This window comes from Centruroides vittatus, unplaced genomic scaffold (assembly GCF_030686945.1).
Source record: "Centruroides vittatus isolate TY-2023 unplaced genomic scaffold, ASM3068694v2 contig_1381, whole genome shotgun sequence".
In the NCBI taxonomy this organism is placed as follows: Eukaryota; Metazoa; Arthropoda; class Arachnida; order Scorpiones; family Buthidae; genus Centruroides; species Centruroides vittatus.
This window is the reverse complement of record NW_027120867.1, coordinates 1,385,482-1,403,423: the sequence shown is the minus strand read 5'-3', so window position 1 is coordinate 1,403,423 and position 17,942 is coordinate 1,385,482. Positions and strand designations below refer to the sequence as shown.

The 17,942-nt window shown below is 29.5% G+C and overlaps 1 protein-coding gene across 2 annotated transcripts in view; it reads left to right on the top strand.

Moving 5' to 3' along the window:
- The first annotated feature begins 1,964 nt into the window (after window positions 1-1,964).
- The window catches only part of Vps53 (vacuolar protein sorting 53), a 52,080-nt gene continuing 36,102 nt past the window's right edge, over window positions 1,965-17,942 (top strand). For both annotated transcript variants that reach the window (XM_067289373.1, XM_067289372.1), the window contains exons 1-7: window positions 1,965-2,088; window positions 9,094-9,224; window positions 10,607-10,760; window positions 11,717-11,832; window positions 15,305-15,424; window positions 16,253-16,331; window positions 16,506-16,573. In XM_067289373.1, coding sequence (XP_067145474.1) covers window positions 1,984-2,088; window positions 9,094-9,224; window positions 10,607-10,760; window positions 11,717-11,832; window positions 15,305-15,424; window positions 16,253-16,331; window positions 16,506-16,573 — 773 coding nt within the window. In that variant the 5' untranslated portion in view covers window positions 1,965-1,983. The remainder of the gene's footprint in view (window positions 2,089-9,093; window positions 9,225-10,606; window positions 10,761-11,716; window positions 11,833-15,304; window positions 15,425-16,252; window positions 16,332-16,505; window positions 16,574-17,942) is intronic.

Here is a 17,942-nt window from a genome sequence, read left to right as displayed (position 1 = left end):
CTAGAATTAGCACTTCTAATATTCTCGTAGTTTACGCGCGAAGCGATGAAATTATTTTTAGGTTTTATCTCATTCCGAATAGAATGTCTTCTTTTCTGCGAATTTTTCCATCTTGACGTATGTTCGTGAGCCATTACCATTCCAATTATGAAGAAGATCGTAAAGAATTTAATGTTCGTGTTCCCAACAATGATTTTAAAGTTTGAAGAACAATGCTTTATCGATAGATTTTTGGCAAAGATTACGAAATTTTTAATTATTTAAATGAATTTACTGACGAAACATCCTTAACTTTGTTTAAGAATCTTTTGTCACATCAAAAAGACAACACGGATTTTTTTGGTGTTGTTATATATGTAATACTGTATTAATTTATATTAGCTACGTATGTTTTCTTAATTTTAAATATAAAATAATGTATTTAAAATAAATGATAACATTTCTACAGTTTTGCATCACATTGTTAATTCACAGCAATTTAATTTACAGGTATTTTCATCTTTCGTCCTGCGACCATTAAGAGAGCCTTTTAAATCATGCCCATCGGTAGCGATGACCGAATGATTAAGGTATCAGCCTACCGCTCTGGGTACCAGGTAATTCCGGGCGGATCGAGAAACCAGGGAATTTTGGGGGCAATCTGTCTCTGATAAATCGGTCCTGTTTCTTATCATCTACCCAATTATGCTCTGAACTGAATCCACGATGAGCTTGAAAAGCAGTATCTCTTAGTGTCTACATTGTGGAAAGAATAAAAAAATAAAAAACAACATCCATCGTGGTTTTGACTAGGCCCACATTATGGCGATTGGGTGGTAAGAGAAGAGGTCCGACATATTCCCGACAGACCATCCCCAAGAAATTCCTGGGTTTTAAATCCTATTCCGGGTATAGTAGCTATAAATAACTTGATAGTAATTTTTCAAATTATTGTTTTGATGAAAAGTTTCTTGATTTTTATAGACCTCTAGAATATTCAAAATATTTCTCCGACAGATGAAATTTCTAGAAGTTTCTTGTTGGATATGTAAATGAAGAGTGTTGAGGTACACTTATGATTATAAATGAAAAGATATTCCGTGTGGCGATACCAAATTCGCACAAACTTTTTATCAATTTAGTATAAAAGCAGTTGAATCTTATCGTCGTATGGTGCAGTCGTTTGGCAAGAACGTCTTCTCCAAGTCTACAATCTACGATTGCTTCAATAAGATTAAAGCTGAGCAATATGAAGTCGAAGATAAGCCACGCTCGGGAAGGCCTTCCATCCTATTGAATGACGAGCTGCGGCAACTGGTGGAAGCCAACACAAGCCCGATTACGCGAGAAATGAGTTTTATTTGGTTGCGACTAGTCTACTGATGAACATTGAACGCTTTCTTCTTGAAACACGAGTCAACTCGCAGATTTCGGTTGAGAAATTCTCCCTCACCCCCATATAGCCCGGATACTGTAATATCGGACTACTGCTCTGGGGACCCGGGATCGAATCCGGACAAGTCAAAAATTCCCAGGAATTTTTCGGGGTGGTCCGTTCGGATATGTCGAGCCTTCACCACCCGGTCGCCCCATTGTGGGCCTGACAGAACCCATAATAACAGGGCGGAAAAAGTTTAAAAAAAACCTTCCATCCGCTAAAATATATTAAATAGTTTTATAATTGAATTTTTCAGTTATTTTTTTAATTAAAAATATAATTTATTTATTTTTGTGTAAAGATTATAATAAAGATAATTATATGCAATAAGTCCGAACACCGAAGTATTGAATACTGTCTATTGTTTCTCTATTAAAGTTACTGTTGCCAGTTTACCTACGTAGATGTATTATTAAATTTAAAAAGTAAATTATATATTTTACATATATTATTTATAAAAAAATGAATAAAAATAACTTTAAAATTAAAAATCGAACGATAATTTAGGAATTTATATATTTTTTCAATTTCCGTCACGATAATTGAAATGAAAGTAGGTTGACAAAATGGCAAATGTTTGTAACGTCGAATACGAAGACGATACTTTCGAAGATGAAAATTTGAACAGTTTCATATCCTTTCCGGCAGAAGTGCAATATGCAATTGAACAGGTCTGTTAATATTTAACGGGACTTTTTAAAACGTTAAAACAGTTTAAGTTAAAAGCCACGTGGTTTTGATTAATTAATCAATTTAAAAGTGCACATCTCTCGGTGAATGTTACTTTTAGTTAATTGTTACGTATATAAATATACGACGATCGACCTAAAAGTAACGTCTACTTCTTTTAATGACAAAATGCACTTATCACTTTTAATTTTAACTCGTGCATCGTTAAACATTAATGATTTACGTGTAGTCAGTGTTTAAAAATATATAAAATATCAGAGAATGTACTTAATTTTTCATATTTTAAAATTTCTATAATAAAAAAACCTTTCCAAAAATCATTAAATATTTAGAAGTTTACTAATTAAGAGTGTTGAAATATTCTAAGTGTGAATTTTGATCTATAAACAAATATTTTTAACGAAAACGGAATCAAAGATTCGAGACTACGAATTTGAACGCTTTCGTGTAGCTTGACGGACGAGTATAGACGGATAAAACGAGTATACGTATTTAAAGTAATACGAATAGGAATACTCTGCAAACGATGCATCCGAGTGTGGCATTTGTCGGATATTTACCGGATCGTTTTTGTCCGTCGACTTATTTTCCACGTTTCGTACTAGTGCACTTTTCCCTTAGGTGGACTTATTGAACCGAACGGCCGCGGGACGGTACGACCTCGAGACGCAATTTTCTTCTACCTATTTATTATGATGTGCATTTTGGACCCGACGGGTTCCTCCTCGGTCGTGCTATATATATATCTCTTTGTGGATTTCTAGGTATGTGCGTGTACGTAAGTAGTTTTATAGAAAAAATTTCTCGACGTACGTACTCGTACGCGACGAGATCCGCTAAAGGGTACGTGTTATCCCGGACTCGCAAATTTGAAAAGTAAATTCTATACTATTTGATACAAAATTGTGGAATCCGATAAATCCGTACTGCCTCGCAATTTTACGCACCAGAAATTTTCGAGCTTCGTCTCGCACGTCTGTATTCACTTCGCTTTTGCACGTGTTTCCCTCTGGCTCACAAATATGTTAGTTTGTTTATTTTTTCACTCCCTATCTGTTAGGAAACCTTCCCAAAATTCATGTATCTGGAGGCCTGCATCTTCGTTTATTCTTTTATTATTATTTATTTTTATAATTTCTAAATGGATATTAAATATTTAAGCATTTGTGGATTGCAATGGATGCCTTTTGGGTAATTTTCTAAAAGTTCATATCTTCTGACATAGCCTATTATACTTGGAGCTAACACCATTTTGATTTTATAGTTTTTTGTTCACTAACAAACTTTATAAAAACAGAATTCTTTATATTTTATTATATATTTAGTTTTTGATATAATATACATATCATTTTATAAATTCTAAAAGCAAAATGTTCACTAATACATGGTCTTGCATGCTGAATGGATGCTTTGTTAGATAATGTCTAGATTTCTTCCTATGTTCAGAATTTTTTTTATACTGTATTTCCAAATAATTGTCTAAGCATGATCTATTTTGCCTAGCAAAATAGATCATGTTTAGACAATTTTTAGACAATTATGTTTAGACAATGTTTAGACAATTATTTTGCCTAGCAAAATAGATCATAAATTAAATTTGTTTAATTTCATGACGAACAATGATCGTGAGCAGTTTGTGATGAACAATGTGTAGAGGTTCACAACATACTTGGAATTATGGAAGATATTTGTATGGTTGAAGAAATGTTACCAGTTAAGAAATTGAATTTCCAGGAAATGTCTGTTTCATATATAAATTTAAGTGTCACAAAGAGAATAAAGAAAGTTATGTACTTCTGATTTATGGTGTTTCCATTTATATTTTTCATTAAAAATCTGCACAAGAAAGGCAAGTTCGGGTATGGTCATAAGGTAATATACTGATCTGCAGTAATATGGATGATGTTTCACGTGCTGTAGACAGTTTTATACCTAGAAATTGACCATAGCATGTGTACATTTTGCTTACACTATCTATTTTTTATAGCACGAGTCCTGTAGTGGTGAGTTTTGGAACAAAATTTTTTATACAGAAATCACTTCTGCATGTCAAGAAGTGACAGCTTACAAATTTTGATAGGTTTGGATTTCTACATCTCTCCAGACAGCATCATGATCACTCAATAAATTTAATGAGTTTACTGATGTGGGAATAGAATTTAAGATATTGGGCCTGGTAAAGTGACTTTAATCCAGATAGATAAGCAAACTAATGACATACAGTTAAACCTGTTTATCTCAAATTTCAAGGGAATGGGGGAAGATTCGAGATAGACAGATTTCCAGATATAGAGAGTTCCTACATAGTAACAAGCAGTTATTTACTGTGACATTGTCATAATGCCAGGCTGCAATATTTCATTATAATGTTTTCAATTTTAGTAGTGTCTTGTTCCCGTACATTATACTTTTCCCGTTAACAATAGTCGTGGCAGTCATCTATCTAACTCCGTTTGGGGGAAAATTTTTGAATTGAAGTAACGTGACTTCCGGTTTGCGTCGGAAGTTCACATATAGTTAATCGGGGCCTCCTGCCCTAAGGTTTCCATATCTGGTTTCGACTTTCGTCTGTCTAACTGTTCTTGAGATTAAGGGAGAACAAACAGATGAATGCCAGTGAGAATTTATAAGGCAAAACAACCACCCGATTACGTCGGAGTAATTTTCCACGATTATATTAATCACGTTATTTAATAAATATTAATTTAATTATAATCACGAAATTTAATAAGAGATGGCACCTAATGCTTTCCTCTAGTGACAAATTATTTAGAAATTAATTAATATAATTGCAGAAAAGTAGCCCAATGTAATCTGGTGGTTGTTTGGTTTTACAAATTTATTGGGTTTTGTGAGGTTTTCTATGGAATTTATAGTTTACAATTTTTGAAAATTGCAGCAAACAGTAATATAGGTTTGACTAGAGGTACAGTATTTTATTAATTCAATAGCAAGTACTGTACATACCTGTATTAGGTATAAATAAAACATTTTTGACATATCTTAACAGAAATAGTTCATCAATAGTTTCTAATGCCTGACTTTCTTCAACCAATAAGATGAAAGCCAAACTTCTAGCCAATTAGAGAAAAACAGTATTAATTGCAACTATGTACTGTATAACAAGATATTTCTCAATTACAATTTATGCTATCAAAATATATTTGTTGAGCTTTGAATTTGTAATTGACACTTCAGTTCATAATTTGAGATATAGAGATTTTGGGAGAAAATTATTTGAGATAAACCTGGAAAATATATTGAATTTAGGCTGAAAATGCAGGGAAAAAATAAATTTAGAGATGAAGAGGTTTCCAAGATTAACATTTTTGAGATAGATAGGTCCAACTGTCCAGTCTATCTCATTGGTCTGCTTATCCAACTGTATTAAAGTGGCTTTACCAGGCAATGTGCCCATTATTCAATTTATAAATTAGAAATTTAGTTCATATTTAAATGTGGCTATTTATTGTTACCTTTTTTAAAATAAATATTGTTTTCAAAAGACAGTGGTTATCTATAGTGTGTCATACGTAATATGACATATGCTTCTTTTTCAGCTGTTTAAAAATTAAAGATTAGATTGAAATACAAAGAATATATATATATACCGTGTTTCCCCAAAAATAAGACATCCCCTGAAAATAACACCTAGTAGAGGTTTTGCTGAATTGCTAAATATAAGGCCTCTCCCAAAAGTAAGACCTAGCAAAGTTTTCGTTTGGAAGCATGCCTGCCAAACAGAACACCAGAGCATGCAGCTGTGATTCTTTTTAGCCCACTGCCGTCGTCCCCTACCTTCACTGTCCGTTGCAGAGCAGCTGCGTGCAGGACACGAAGATCGTCACCTACCGCCAACTCCGATGTTCCCTTCCGTGGCCATCACTCGTAAATGTGCAGGCAAGGCATCGAGAGGCCCGTTGCCTGCCGCCATACTGTATGCTGTCCCTGCTGTGCTGTACGAGTGTGCCATGGTGAGCTCCCCTTCGTGGCCGGAAGCCGCCATACCATACGAAAAATAAGACATCCCCTGAAAACAAGACCCAGCACATCTTTGGGTGCAAAAATTAATATGAGACACTGTCTTATTTTTGGGGAAACAGGGTATATATTTACAGAAGTGTCATTGAACTGGATAATCAGATTAATTAAATAATAGATGATTTATTTTCAGTTAGTATTATAGTACCTATGATTTAAAACAAACTTAATTTTAAATTCTTTATAAAACTTAAACAAAAAGAACAGCTGTCATTTGTAGATTAGCCTATATTTTTTTTGTAATATTTTATTAGTATAGTATCTATGTGCTTCATAATTACATTTTGACAACACTTTTAAATACCGAATTGTTCTAATTGGGAACAGTTTAAGTACTGAGATACTGTTGTATTTTGTTTGTCATTTTTACAAATAATTAAAAACAAATTTAATAACACTTACCTAAACATGTTTAAATAAACTTTACTAAATACAAAGATTAATCTATAAAAACAAAACACGGTGACAATCTAAGGGCAAAAGTCTAAAAGCAACAACAACACCTGGTTATAGGAAAGCTAGGACGAGAAATAAAAAAATTGCACTATCAGTTTTCATTAAAATAAACCTGACGAAAGGTACAAAAAATTTGAAAATTTCAATACTCTAAAATCCACGAGCAAATTTGAAAGAACGTGCATGCTTATTTGAAGAAAAAAATATTGAATAATGGAATTTATACTTAAAAATTGTGAAATTTTGTATGGAGGATTTTCCAAATTCTTGAATTGTGTTAGAGTAAAACTGGAAACTGTGTTGTACAGCAAATGTCCCCAATTTTCAAACCATGTTAGAGCAAAACCATGTCATAGAAGTGCTGCATGGTACAAGGAATAGCTGTATTGATATATATTGATCTATTATGTGTAATATTAATATATGAACCAATCAATATTTTAGCATTAATAAATTTTGAATATAAATTCTTAAAAAAATTAAATAAAAAAATTACTATCCATTAAAGTATGTTATTTTCAGATACTTTTGTGTAAACAGTATATAAACTGATATTATACTAAATTAAAGCTCAAATGGCTTATTTCTACTTGAAGACAGAGCTTTGTATTTTGGCTCAGATATAATGAAATAAATTATCATTATTGAAGGAAATGGAACATGTCTTATCTTGAGCAAAAAGATATTTTTTTTCTCTCTCTGAATGATGTTTTTTATAATGGCTCTATGGTTTCTATATTAATATTTATACTCTTGATGTCATTCATTTATTACTTTAAATAAATGGAATTATTAGTGTTTCTTTTCTCTTAAATAACAATGCTATACACAATGATTATATAAAACTCCACAGTTTACTCTCACCAATCTATTGAATTTTTGGTTAATGTTATCTTAGGTGCCAAGATGGCGGCTTGTCTCTGATTCCAGCAAGGAAATAGTGGGACACACATGTTCTAACCTAACCTAACCTAACCTAACCTAACCTATTCTAATAATTTGGTTGCTAATAATTCTGGTAATTTATTAGAATAGGTTAGGTTAGGTTAGAATGTGCATCCCACTGTTTCCTTGCTGGAATCGGAGACGAGCCGCCATCTTGGCACCTAAGGTAGCATTAACCGAATTTTCAACTGTAGATTTTTAAAAGAAAAATAATAGTAACTTATTTTTAATTATTTACATTTTCATTTCTTTGACGCATCTGTTTTTTTTCTGACTGCTGTTTTCTCCATTAGCCTTCTACTTAATAGTAGATTTTACTTATGTTTTAATTTCAAAGTATATATGTATTTGTTTTTGATTGATTCTGATTTAAAGACTAATTTGGCATCATAACTTGGCTTTCACAGCATTTTTACCCAAAATACTCAAACTAATCTAATAGATTTATATCTACATGAATATACGTTTTGATCTAGTGTTTGATCCAAGTTTGTTGCGATAAATTGAGATAAATGAATGAAAAGTTAGTGTGAAGTAGATAAATGGAGAATGGATGAAGTGCTTACTCTGCCAGTAGTTCTTTATGTACAGGCATCATACCATATGCATTACACAAAAGTCTAGAAACACGAGTCTTCACAACAGTACATACATCACACTACAGAAGGCTGCCATTATAAACACATGTTAGTCAGGAAATTCTTATAGATACATGAACAGCATGTACGCATAATAATATCTCGTTCTGCAATTATGCCTTGATCCTGGTCTGACATAGCATTATCACAATATATATTTTGTACATATATCATTTTAGGATGCACTCCATCAACACCACTATATTAATAATAACAGATTTATCTGTCACACTAACTTTTTAGTGGCAAATAATGGATTTACAAAATAAAAATAGTCCAATCAGTTTGAGTTAATGAAAGAATGGAAGTTTCTATAAATACTTTTGATTTGAGCAAAAACATAATGCAACTTTTAAACATATGTCTGAAGATCAATAAGCATTTTTATTGCTTATTTTTTCTGTTTAGTAGTTTATTCATTTTATTCATTTTATCTATAAGAAGCAATATGAATTTTAAACATTGTTACAACTATTAAAGTTTGTATAATAAATAATTTCTGCACAATTGACATAAAGCAATACTTGTGCCAGATTTTTTACTGCATCCAAAATTCCCCTCGCATAACATTGCGCCCCAGAGAAGGCAACGGGAAACCATTCCGGCTGTAACTTTCCCTAGAAACACCTTGACATATTACTAATTTACTAACCTACGCCAGTTGTTGCCGACGTCGGGAATCTGATATCGCGCCCACAGAAGAAGAAGTAAAAGGAAGAAATAGCTTGAACAGTTTTAGAACATGAATTTTTGAGTAAACAGAATAGAATTTATATAAAAATATATAAATACAGTGATTGTATTATGTCAGATTAAAATTTGCTTTTAATCTTTATATTTATTTTTAAAAATATAGTTAATAAATTACAATTACATATTAAATTCTAGAAATAAATTTTCTTTTAGGTGCTTCCAAGTACAGATCCCTTGGATAGAACAGATTTCAATGCTGTTGATTACATTAATACTTTGTTTCCCAATGAGCAGTCATTATCTAATATAGATGATGTGATTGGTCGTATGAAGTTAAAGATAAGGTAAATTTAATATGTGATTTATTTACTATTTTAATTATGAGTCTTTTTATTTAAGCAGGTAAAAAAACTGGATAATTCAAAATAAACCAATAAACTAAACCTTGATAAATCCAGCTACAAATTTATCAAAATGAAAATGTTTTCATTCAGATTTTACTGATCATTTTCAACATTGAGACATTTATCCCAGCGTGACACTACTTTAAACATGCCTTCATGGTACTGTTGCTTGAAGTAGTCCAGAACAGTATCTTCCAATTCCTCCAGATCCGCAAAACATTTCCCTGCCAAAAATTTCTATAAAGATCTGAATAAATGAAAATCCAAGGGGGCTAAATCTGGATTATATCGAGGATGTTCAGGCATTCCAATTCTGCTTTGGTTTGATTTGACGTGTGGAGTATAGTCCAGATTTAGCCCCCCTTTGATTTTCATTTATTTGGACCTTTAAAGAAATTTTTGGTGGAGAAAACACTTTGTGGATCAGTAGGAATTGGAAGATACCATTTTGGACTACTACAAACAACTCGACCAGCAACAGTACCATGAAGGCACGTTTAAAGTAGTGTTGCTGGATAAATGTCTCAAGGTTTACTGCGATCATGTTGAGAAATAAAGAAAAGTGTGTAGTTTTTGTGGAATGTATTAAATATTTGCTTTAATTATAAATGTTAGCGCAATTTTGGCCTGTATCTTTAATATCGGACTCCCCACATATCATAATGTTCTAACATAATGTTCTAATGTTCTAAGAAATATATAAAGCACACAAAAGGTCACACTGCATCAATCGTCGAGATGCGGAAAACCTATAAAATGCCTAGTGGGTGATTTACGAAATCTAATTTATGAGCATTTTATTAAGAATTACATCTTATGAATTTTAAATTGTTTGATATTTATTAATTTAATCTATTTTACAAGGTTTAATTTTCTGTGTTTATTACTTACCGTATTTTACGGACTATAAGACGCACTTTTTTCTTCGAAAAATTGCCTCCAAAATTCAGGTGCGTCTTATAGTCCGTAGCGTCTTATAGTTCATAAAATACGGTATTACGTTTTGATTATTAATTCTTAAAATTTTCATATTTGCATTTTTGTTATTTTGAATTTGTAATTATACATTTTAAAGAATTCAAAAAGTTTGTAACTGAAGATCAGTAAATCAAAATTAAAATTTAAAGTCAATAAGGAAACCTCTGTAAATACATTCTAACAATTTAAATTTTACAACTTTTTGTATCTATATTATTAAATTAAATATTAAAACTTTTTTCAAATGTTATTTTAAAGATTATTTATTTAATTTTGGTTTTATTACATTATGATCAAAATTAGTTTATGAATGTATAAGAATTTTTTGTACATCTTTATTATAGGCAACTGGACGACGAGATAAGAACCGTTATCCGAGGGCAAACAAACGTCGGCTGCGACGGAAAAGAAGCTCTGGAAGAGGCACAAAAGTCCATACAGCAGTTATTTGCTAGAATTAAAGACATTAAAGATAAAGCTGAAAAATCAGAACAAATGGTAAATATAAGACAAAGTATTTTTGAGCTGTAATGAATATTTTAAAACATGGCATCCTTTTAATATCTGCAATATTCTGTATTGATAATTTCAAAAATTCTGCTGTAGTAAATTGTTTAAATTCATTCATTGAGATATGAATATGGCAATAAAGATTAAAGATTTTTTTTAGACTGATATGCTGTAAAGTTGAGCAAACATTAGAGAAAAATATCAGTCTTATCTCGTCAGGAATGAACAATATATATTTTTAAATAAGTACAAATTAGTATAATTGAGTTTATATAAAATTTCATTACCTGAAGATTGTTTTAAAATTTTAAAGCCATATATTCCAATCTCTGATGATTCATTATCTTCTATTAATATATCTTACAAGAATGTTTTGTTATATATATTTTTTTATAACTATTAAAGTACAAATTTATTCTGTGAAAGGAATTCTCACGTTAAATATTATATTGATTTTAATTGTTTATATTTATGTTTCTTAACTATTTGCCGTAGATAAAAACTGTGGTAAGATATTGGTTTACCATTGTGGAGATTCAAGTTTGAAATAGATTTGAATCTCTTTATTTTATTATGGATAATTTGAGTTAAAGTGTCATTTTTTACGAGCCTGATCTCGGCATAATTGTGGCTTGCATGCAGTGGCATATTATCCTATAGGTAAAAAGGGGCAATTGCAGGGGGTCCCAAACCAATCTTTCCAAAAAATGTCCACTTGAAAAAAATGTCTGAAATCAATACTATACGTGTGGCTCCCTAATTCAAATTTACCTGGGCTCTATAAGATATCATTGCTGGCATGTACAGCCTTATTGTGTTGATGCCTCACATTTACTAATCAATTAGTCTGCGAATTATTCACTTTATACATTTGTAGAGAAATTATTCAAATAAATAAGCTAAATTTGACTACTAATAAAAATTTCTCTATTTAACATAATTAGGTGAAAGAAATTACGAGAGATATTAAACAGTTAGATCACGCTAAACGCCATTTAACTGCATCCATAACAACTTTGAATCATCTTCATATTCTAGTGGAAGGTGTAGATACATTGCAGTGAGTATTAGTTTAAATTAATCATTAAGTAATTTTTTAATAAAGCATTGATAAGACAACTGTTAATTTATATCTGTTAATTGTTTTCCACAAAATTTCCCAATTCTTCATAAATATATAACATATTATAACAAAATATATTAGTTATATTTTGTTTGTGATTTAGGTAGAATCAATTGAAATTATATAAATTTCATGATTATTATGTTGTTATGGGTTAAGGGCATCTTAAAAAATTTGCTAAAGTACATTTTAATTATTGATCTTCTTTTAATAAACAGGAAGTTTGCAATGTATATATTATTGTTTAAGAATTCAATAAGTGATTCATGAAGAAAAATTGCAGCTTGCAGATAACAAAGCTAGATGCTTAAGTCTCTAAAAATTAAGCTATAAATCTAAGATGTATTGTTGAGTAAACATAAAACAAAATAAAGTTTTATGCTGAAACAAAAAATAAAAAACATACATGAAAATAATTGTGCATATTATATACAGGGTGTCCCAAAAAGATGTACTCGCTCTTTGATAGACGATTAATAATATGTTTTTTTAATTTAGTAATAGGTTTTAAACTAATGTATTTATTTATTTGTTTTACATTGAATTTTGGAAATGCCATTAGGTAGTTGATTCCATCCCCAAGTACATAAGCCCAAAAGAAGTTTAAAAAGTCAACAAAAAAACATGAACAGAGCAATAATACAATACATAAAAAATATGTATAGTAAAGAAATATAAATTAAAAGCATACAGATAATATACATTCATTAAAAATTATAAAAATCATATATTAAAGAACATATTCGGCAGTATGCTAAATAAAAGGTGTAATTGTAACAAACTAAAATGGGGAATAAAAGAGAAAATTATAACAATTAAGAAGTAATGTAAGAAATGTTGACACATCTGCTTATAATGAGCAAACTTTTCATGGAGTAGACATTTTGTGGGGCACACATTATCAGCTATTTGATAAAAATAAGATCTATGTGATAATGACAAACGAAAACGAGAGTATACATACATGTAGTGTTATGGGTGTTTCTTCCGGAGATTCTTAGATTTAGCCAAAATTTTGGAATTAGACTGTTAAAATATTTAAAAAAGAGAACTTGATCAAAATATTTACTTCTTTCTAAGAAATCCAGAAGTCCTAGTCTTACTCTTGCGACATTTGGTTTGCAGTAGCTTAGTAAACTTGCAAACTTGAAAGATCAATTAGATAAAATATCTTTGCTTTATGATATATCGTGAATTTGGTTCGAATAATATAGAAATAAACTAATATAAAATAATTTGTATGTTCAAATAAATATGAGTAGAGTTTTTAATAATCATGAAATGAGATATTTAAGTTATTTTCTATTAGACTGAATGATAAAGCCAGAATTTTTGAAATTTTGTTGAGTAATTATCATATATCTCAGTATGAAAGAATGTATCAGTACATTTCTGAATAACCATTAAAGTTTGAGATTTTTCTATTGATTATACGGAAAAAGGCTTTCTATTTTATAAAATATCTATATATGAAATAACAAAATGAGGTAATAGGAACAAATGTAATGTCTATAAAGCACTAGCAGGGCATTATTACAAGAAAGAACTATTAAAGTAAACTATAAATTATTTAAATGTTTATTAAATTATTGATTAATTGTATTATTTTATTTAAAATTCTATTTTTTTAATTATATTATTTCTCTTCTAATTTTACGTGTGATTTATTTTATATACTTAAATAAATATTTATTTATTTATGTTACGTTTTTCCAGGAAAACATCAGTTTAATAGTTTTGTTTTTTTTTACGATGTATTATTGATATATTACATCTTAATTTAGGTAGAGACAATAATATTTAAGTTATATGACTTTTTACAGTTTCAAATTACTCATCATTGATGCCCATGCATTATTGATATTCCTGATTAAATGACATAGAAATAACGTTAACTAAGACATTTATTGAGACTAATGCGTAATTTCCAATTGCTTTGCTTTTATTTTAAATTTGGAAACTTCCTAACAAAAACATGTTTGAATTTATTTGTTTTAATTCTGCATCATAATGTCATCTTAAAGGCATTTTAAACATTTCTTAACAGCAAAGCTCATTCAAATTAATATGATCACTGAGTAATATAGTTAAAAAACATTATTGTTAATGCAAAACACATCACAGAATCCACTCGTGGTTATTGTTTTTGAGAGTAGAAATAAGACACTATTGATTCTTAGATGCATCTCTACTTTAGACAAGTAAAAATAGACAAAAAGAAGTGCCTCTTAGAATTAAGGAAGTACAGTGGTGCCTCACACTTCGAATTTAATTCATTCTAAGAGGCCACTCGACTACGAATCATTCAAAGTCTGAATCAATTTTTTCCATTAGAAATAATGGAAAGCAAATTAATTCATTTCCAGACTCTAAACAATATCCATTTAAGTTGTAAGTTTATTAAAACTTACATCAAACAAATGTAATTTGAGGTAAAAATAACATAATTAAATGCAGTAATAATAAATTAAAAAACAAAAACAATAAATAAAATATGCAAATACTGTATAATAAAATGAAGATTATATTTACTGTTTGCACACTGTGGACTTTGGCCATCGAAAGTCACGTGTGTACCACTTTCGGGTTTCACAATAAGTTCCTTTTTCATCTCAATCATTCATATCATATCCTTCCTCTTGTTAAACTTCATTGCTTCCACCCACTTCTGGGATGTAATAGTTAAATTAATAAGTACAGGTTATATTTATTGGATTGAACAGAAAGTTTTTGCATATTTTTACATTACTTAACATACTTGTTGATGTGCTGTTTAATTTTAACAGTTGTGCAATTTAACACATTATTAGTAATTTTAGATTGCATTCTTTGTTTAGAAGCTTATTTTACACTTCGAGTGCATTTTTTCATTGTGTGCGCAGTTCGAACTTTGAAGCAACTCTGAAGTGAATTTTTGTTGAATTAGGCATTTGAACTCTGAAGTGTTTAAAGTTCTTGTATTAATGAATAATTCATTATTATAAGAATGTATTTATTGTATTTTTTTCTAAGAATATAAATGTTTTAAGTAAGAAATGCTGATTTTGAAAATTACATAAGGATTAATATAAAAAAAATATGGTTAATGTTACCTATGGTTCCAAGATGGCGGCTTGTCCGATTCCAGCAAGGAAACAGTGGGGACGCACGTTCTAACCTAACCTATTCTAATAATTTTGTTGGTAATAATTATGGTAATTTATTAGAATAGGTTAGGTTAGGTTAGAACGTGCGTCCGCACTGTTTCCCTTTGTCAAGATGGTGGCTGGAATCAGAGACGAGCTGCCATCTTGGAACCATATGTAACATTAACCAAAAAATATATATATATAAAGAATTTATTGAGCTAATCATACTTAATAGAATTGTGCACTTGAGTTGAACTAATATACAAAGCTTTCTTTAATAGAAATTTATTACATAAGAGACAATATGGAGAAATAGCAAATTTATTACAAGGAGTAATGAATGTGTTAGACCATTTTCAGAAATATCTTTCAATTTCTCAAATAGGAAATTTAGCCGATAAGTAAGTAAACTTCATTTATGATTATATTTATATTTCATAATTATTAATCTTTACATTTGTTTGAAAAATTATTAAAAAATTTATTTCAGCTAACAAATATATTAATAGCTAATGGTATGATGGTAATTATTTTTGTCATTTGTCTTGTATAAAACATAAATTAATTCACTTTTAATAAATGCTTTTTTATATTAAATACAGGATAGTAGATTTTTATATAATAAAGACTAACAGAATTAAATTTAATTTTCTTTACTTTTAAATGAAATTACAACTACAGTTAATTACATATCAATGGACATTGTGGCAATGCCTCTCAAGATGACTAAAATTAGAATTTTTTTTGTTCTAGAAAAAGCCATGTAAAGCTGGCCATATACGAAAGGAAACTTGAGAATTTATGTACAAAAGAGGAGTTTATTATAACAAAAGTCCATTTTCATCTTTCGTTAATATCTTGTGCTAAACAATAACATTCTATTGTATGCTTACATGCTGGACAGACAAAAACTGACTCTTTTGAGTTGCTTAAAATGTTCATAAATAGTCCTCATATTTTATTTTACATTCATTATTTCATTGAACTTCTTACATTTTTGTTGAAGAAATATACTTTTCATTATAAAAATTCTCTTAATGAATATTTAACCATTTTTACATAATTAGAACGCTGATTAAAAAGTTAAATCTTTTGTCATGTTAAACATCTGAATGAATTTTTCTCAAAGTTGTTTGTATGATATTGATCCTTACGTTAAATTTCTTTATATTCTTTACAAACAAAATTATCTCTAAAATAAGTATTAAATTATATTAATTTGTTTTTAGAGTACAAAAAATTCGGTCCGAGTTAGCTCAACAGATCACTGCAGATTTTCACAATGCATTTACTGGACCTACGTCAAAGGTAAACATTTTTCGTTTTAATTAATGATCGAGAGTTTTAAATGAAAATTATGATCAAAATAAATTTTAATTTTATATTATGAAGAAAAATTTAATTATCAAACTTAATGATTAATGTAGCTAATATTTTTTATTGCATCTAAAACATAGTAATTAAAGCATACTTTTATTTTAGACATTTCTTCCAAACCAACAATTAGCGGAAGCTTGTTTGGTTGTATCCATATTAGATCCAAAAGTCAAGTAAGTTGATATGTCGACGATGAAATAAAATGATATGTAAATGTACAAAAGATACGTAATGATGTTTGTTATAAGTCCTGGGAAGTATTTTGCATATTTGACGGTTTTTGTATATGACCTTAACCTTTTCACAGCAGGTTTGGTTCTTGCTTGGTAAAGCTTGGGGCCAGGTTAATCATGTCAAGTAGGAGAAATTCTAAGCAGAGCTAGTATTAGTAGCAAGCACAAAAAATTCTTGTTTATGCTGATGAAAGGGTTAACATGTAACTTGCTAGAAACAATTTTTTTATCTCTTGATCTAAGTTGTGATCTTTCTGATTGAAGATGAATTTTACTATTGATGATGATTGCTTGCCCACAAAATTAATTAATTGACTGTTTTTGTAAATATATTTTATGATTAAAATGAATAATTTCTTAGATAAAATTATAAATATATGTAATTTAATCATTAAACTTTTAAAATTATTATACAAAGAATTTAAAAGATAATAATCATTTTGCAACATAAGTGTTTTTCAATAAGGACATATTCATCTTGCAAAATTAATCTGTAAATTTTTTCTAAGGACTTTCATGATTCTAAATGTTATAGATTTAAATTCCATCTATGATTGTTGGCCGAATGATACAATAAAATCCTTGAAATTAAATCAACTATTGGACTCTGCAATCAGTCAGTTATAAGAAATAGAAAAGAAAAACTCATTATGGTCAGAACACAAATTCGATGTAGCCAAGTCACTCCTATTTATTCATTAAGGGGACGAGCAGTCAATATATAAGTTTTGTAAATATGATTTAGACCTAAGTACATTATCAGCTTTCCAAAGTTATCTCTATTTGGTAATTTCTAATTTTAAATTCCTTTAAAGGTCTTTTATAAACCTACATAAATTGTTTGATGATCGATGCTTTTATAATCAGCTTTATAATTACTGAATTTTTCTCTTCACTAGATTGGTTGTGCAGGTTCGTGTGCTCACATATTATTCATCATTAATTAATCTATTCTTTTTATATTAATGTCAGTATTTTCCTTACATTTTATTTATATATCTTTTTATCAATGTCTGATATAGTTTAATCTAATAAGGTCTTATATGAAAAACAATAATTAAATGACTAACTGGCCACACAGTGAGATCCAGATCTCTATAATTTATCATGGGTAATTTAAGTTGTAGTGTTGTTTCTTTTTTCTCATTTATGTTGAGTGATTTTGATGTTAGTTTGATCCGTCTAGAAAAAAAAGAACTAATATGCTACCAACACACTATGAATTATTTGACTTTCCTTAGAGCCCATTGTGTACTAAGTGGCAAATATATATATTATGATAGATGTTATGAACAAAAATGTAATTTTT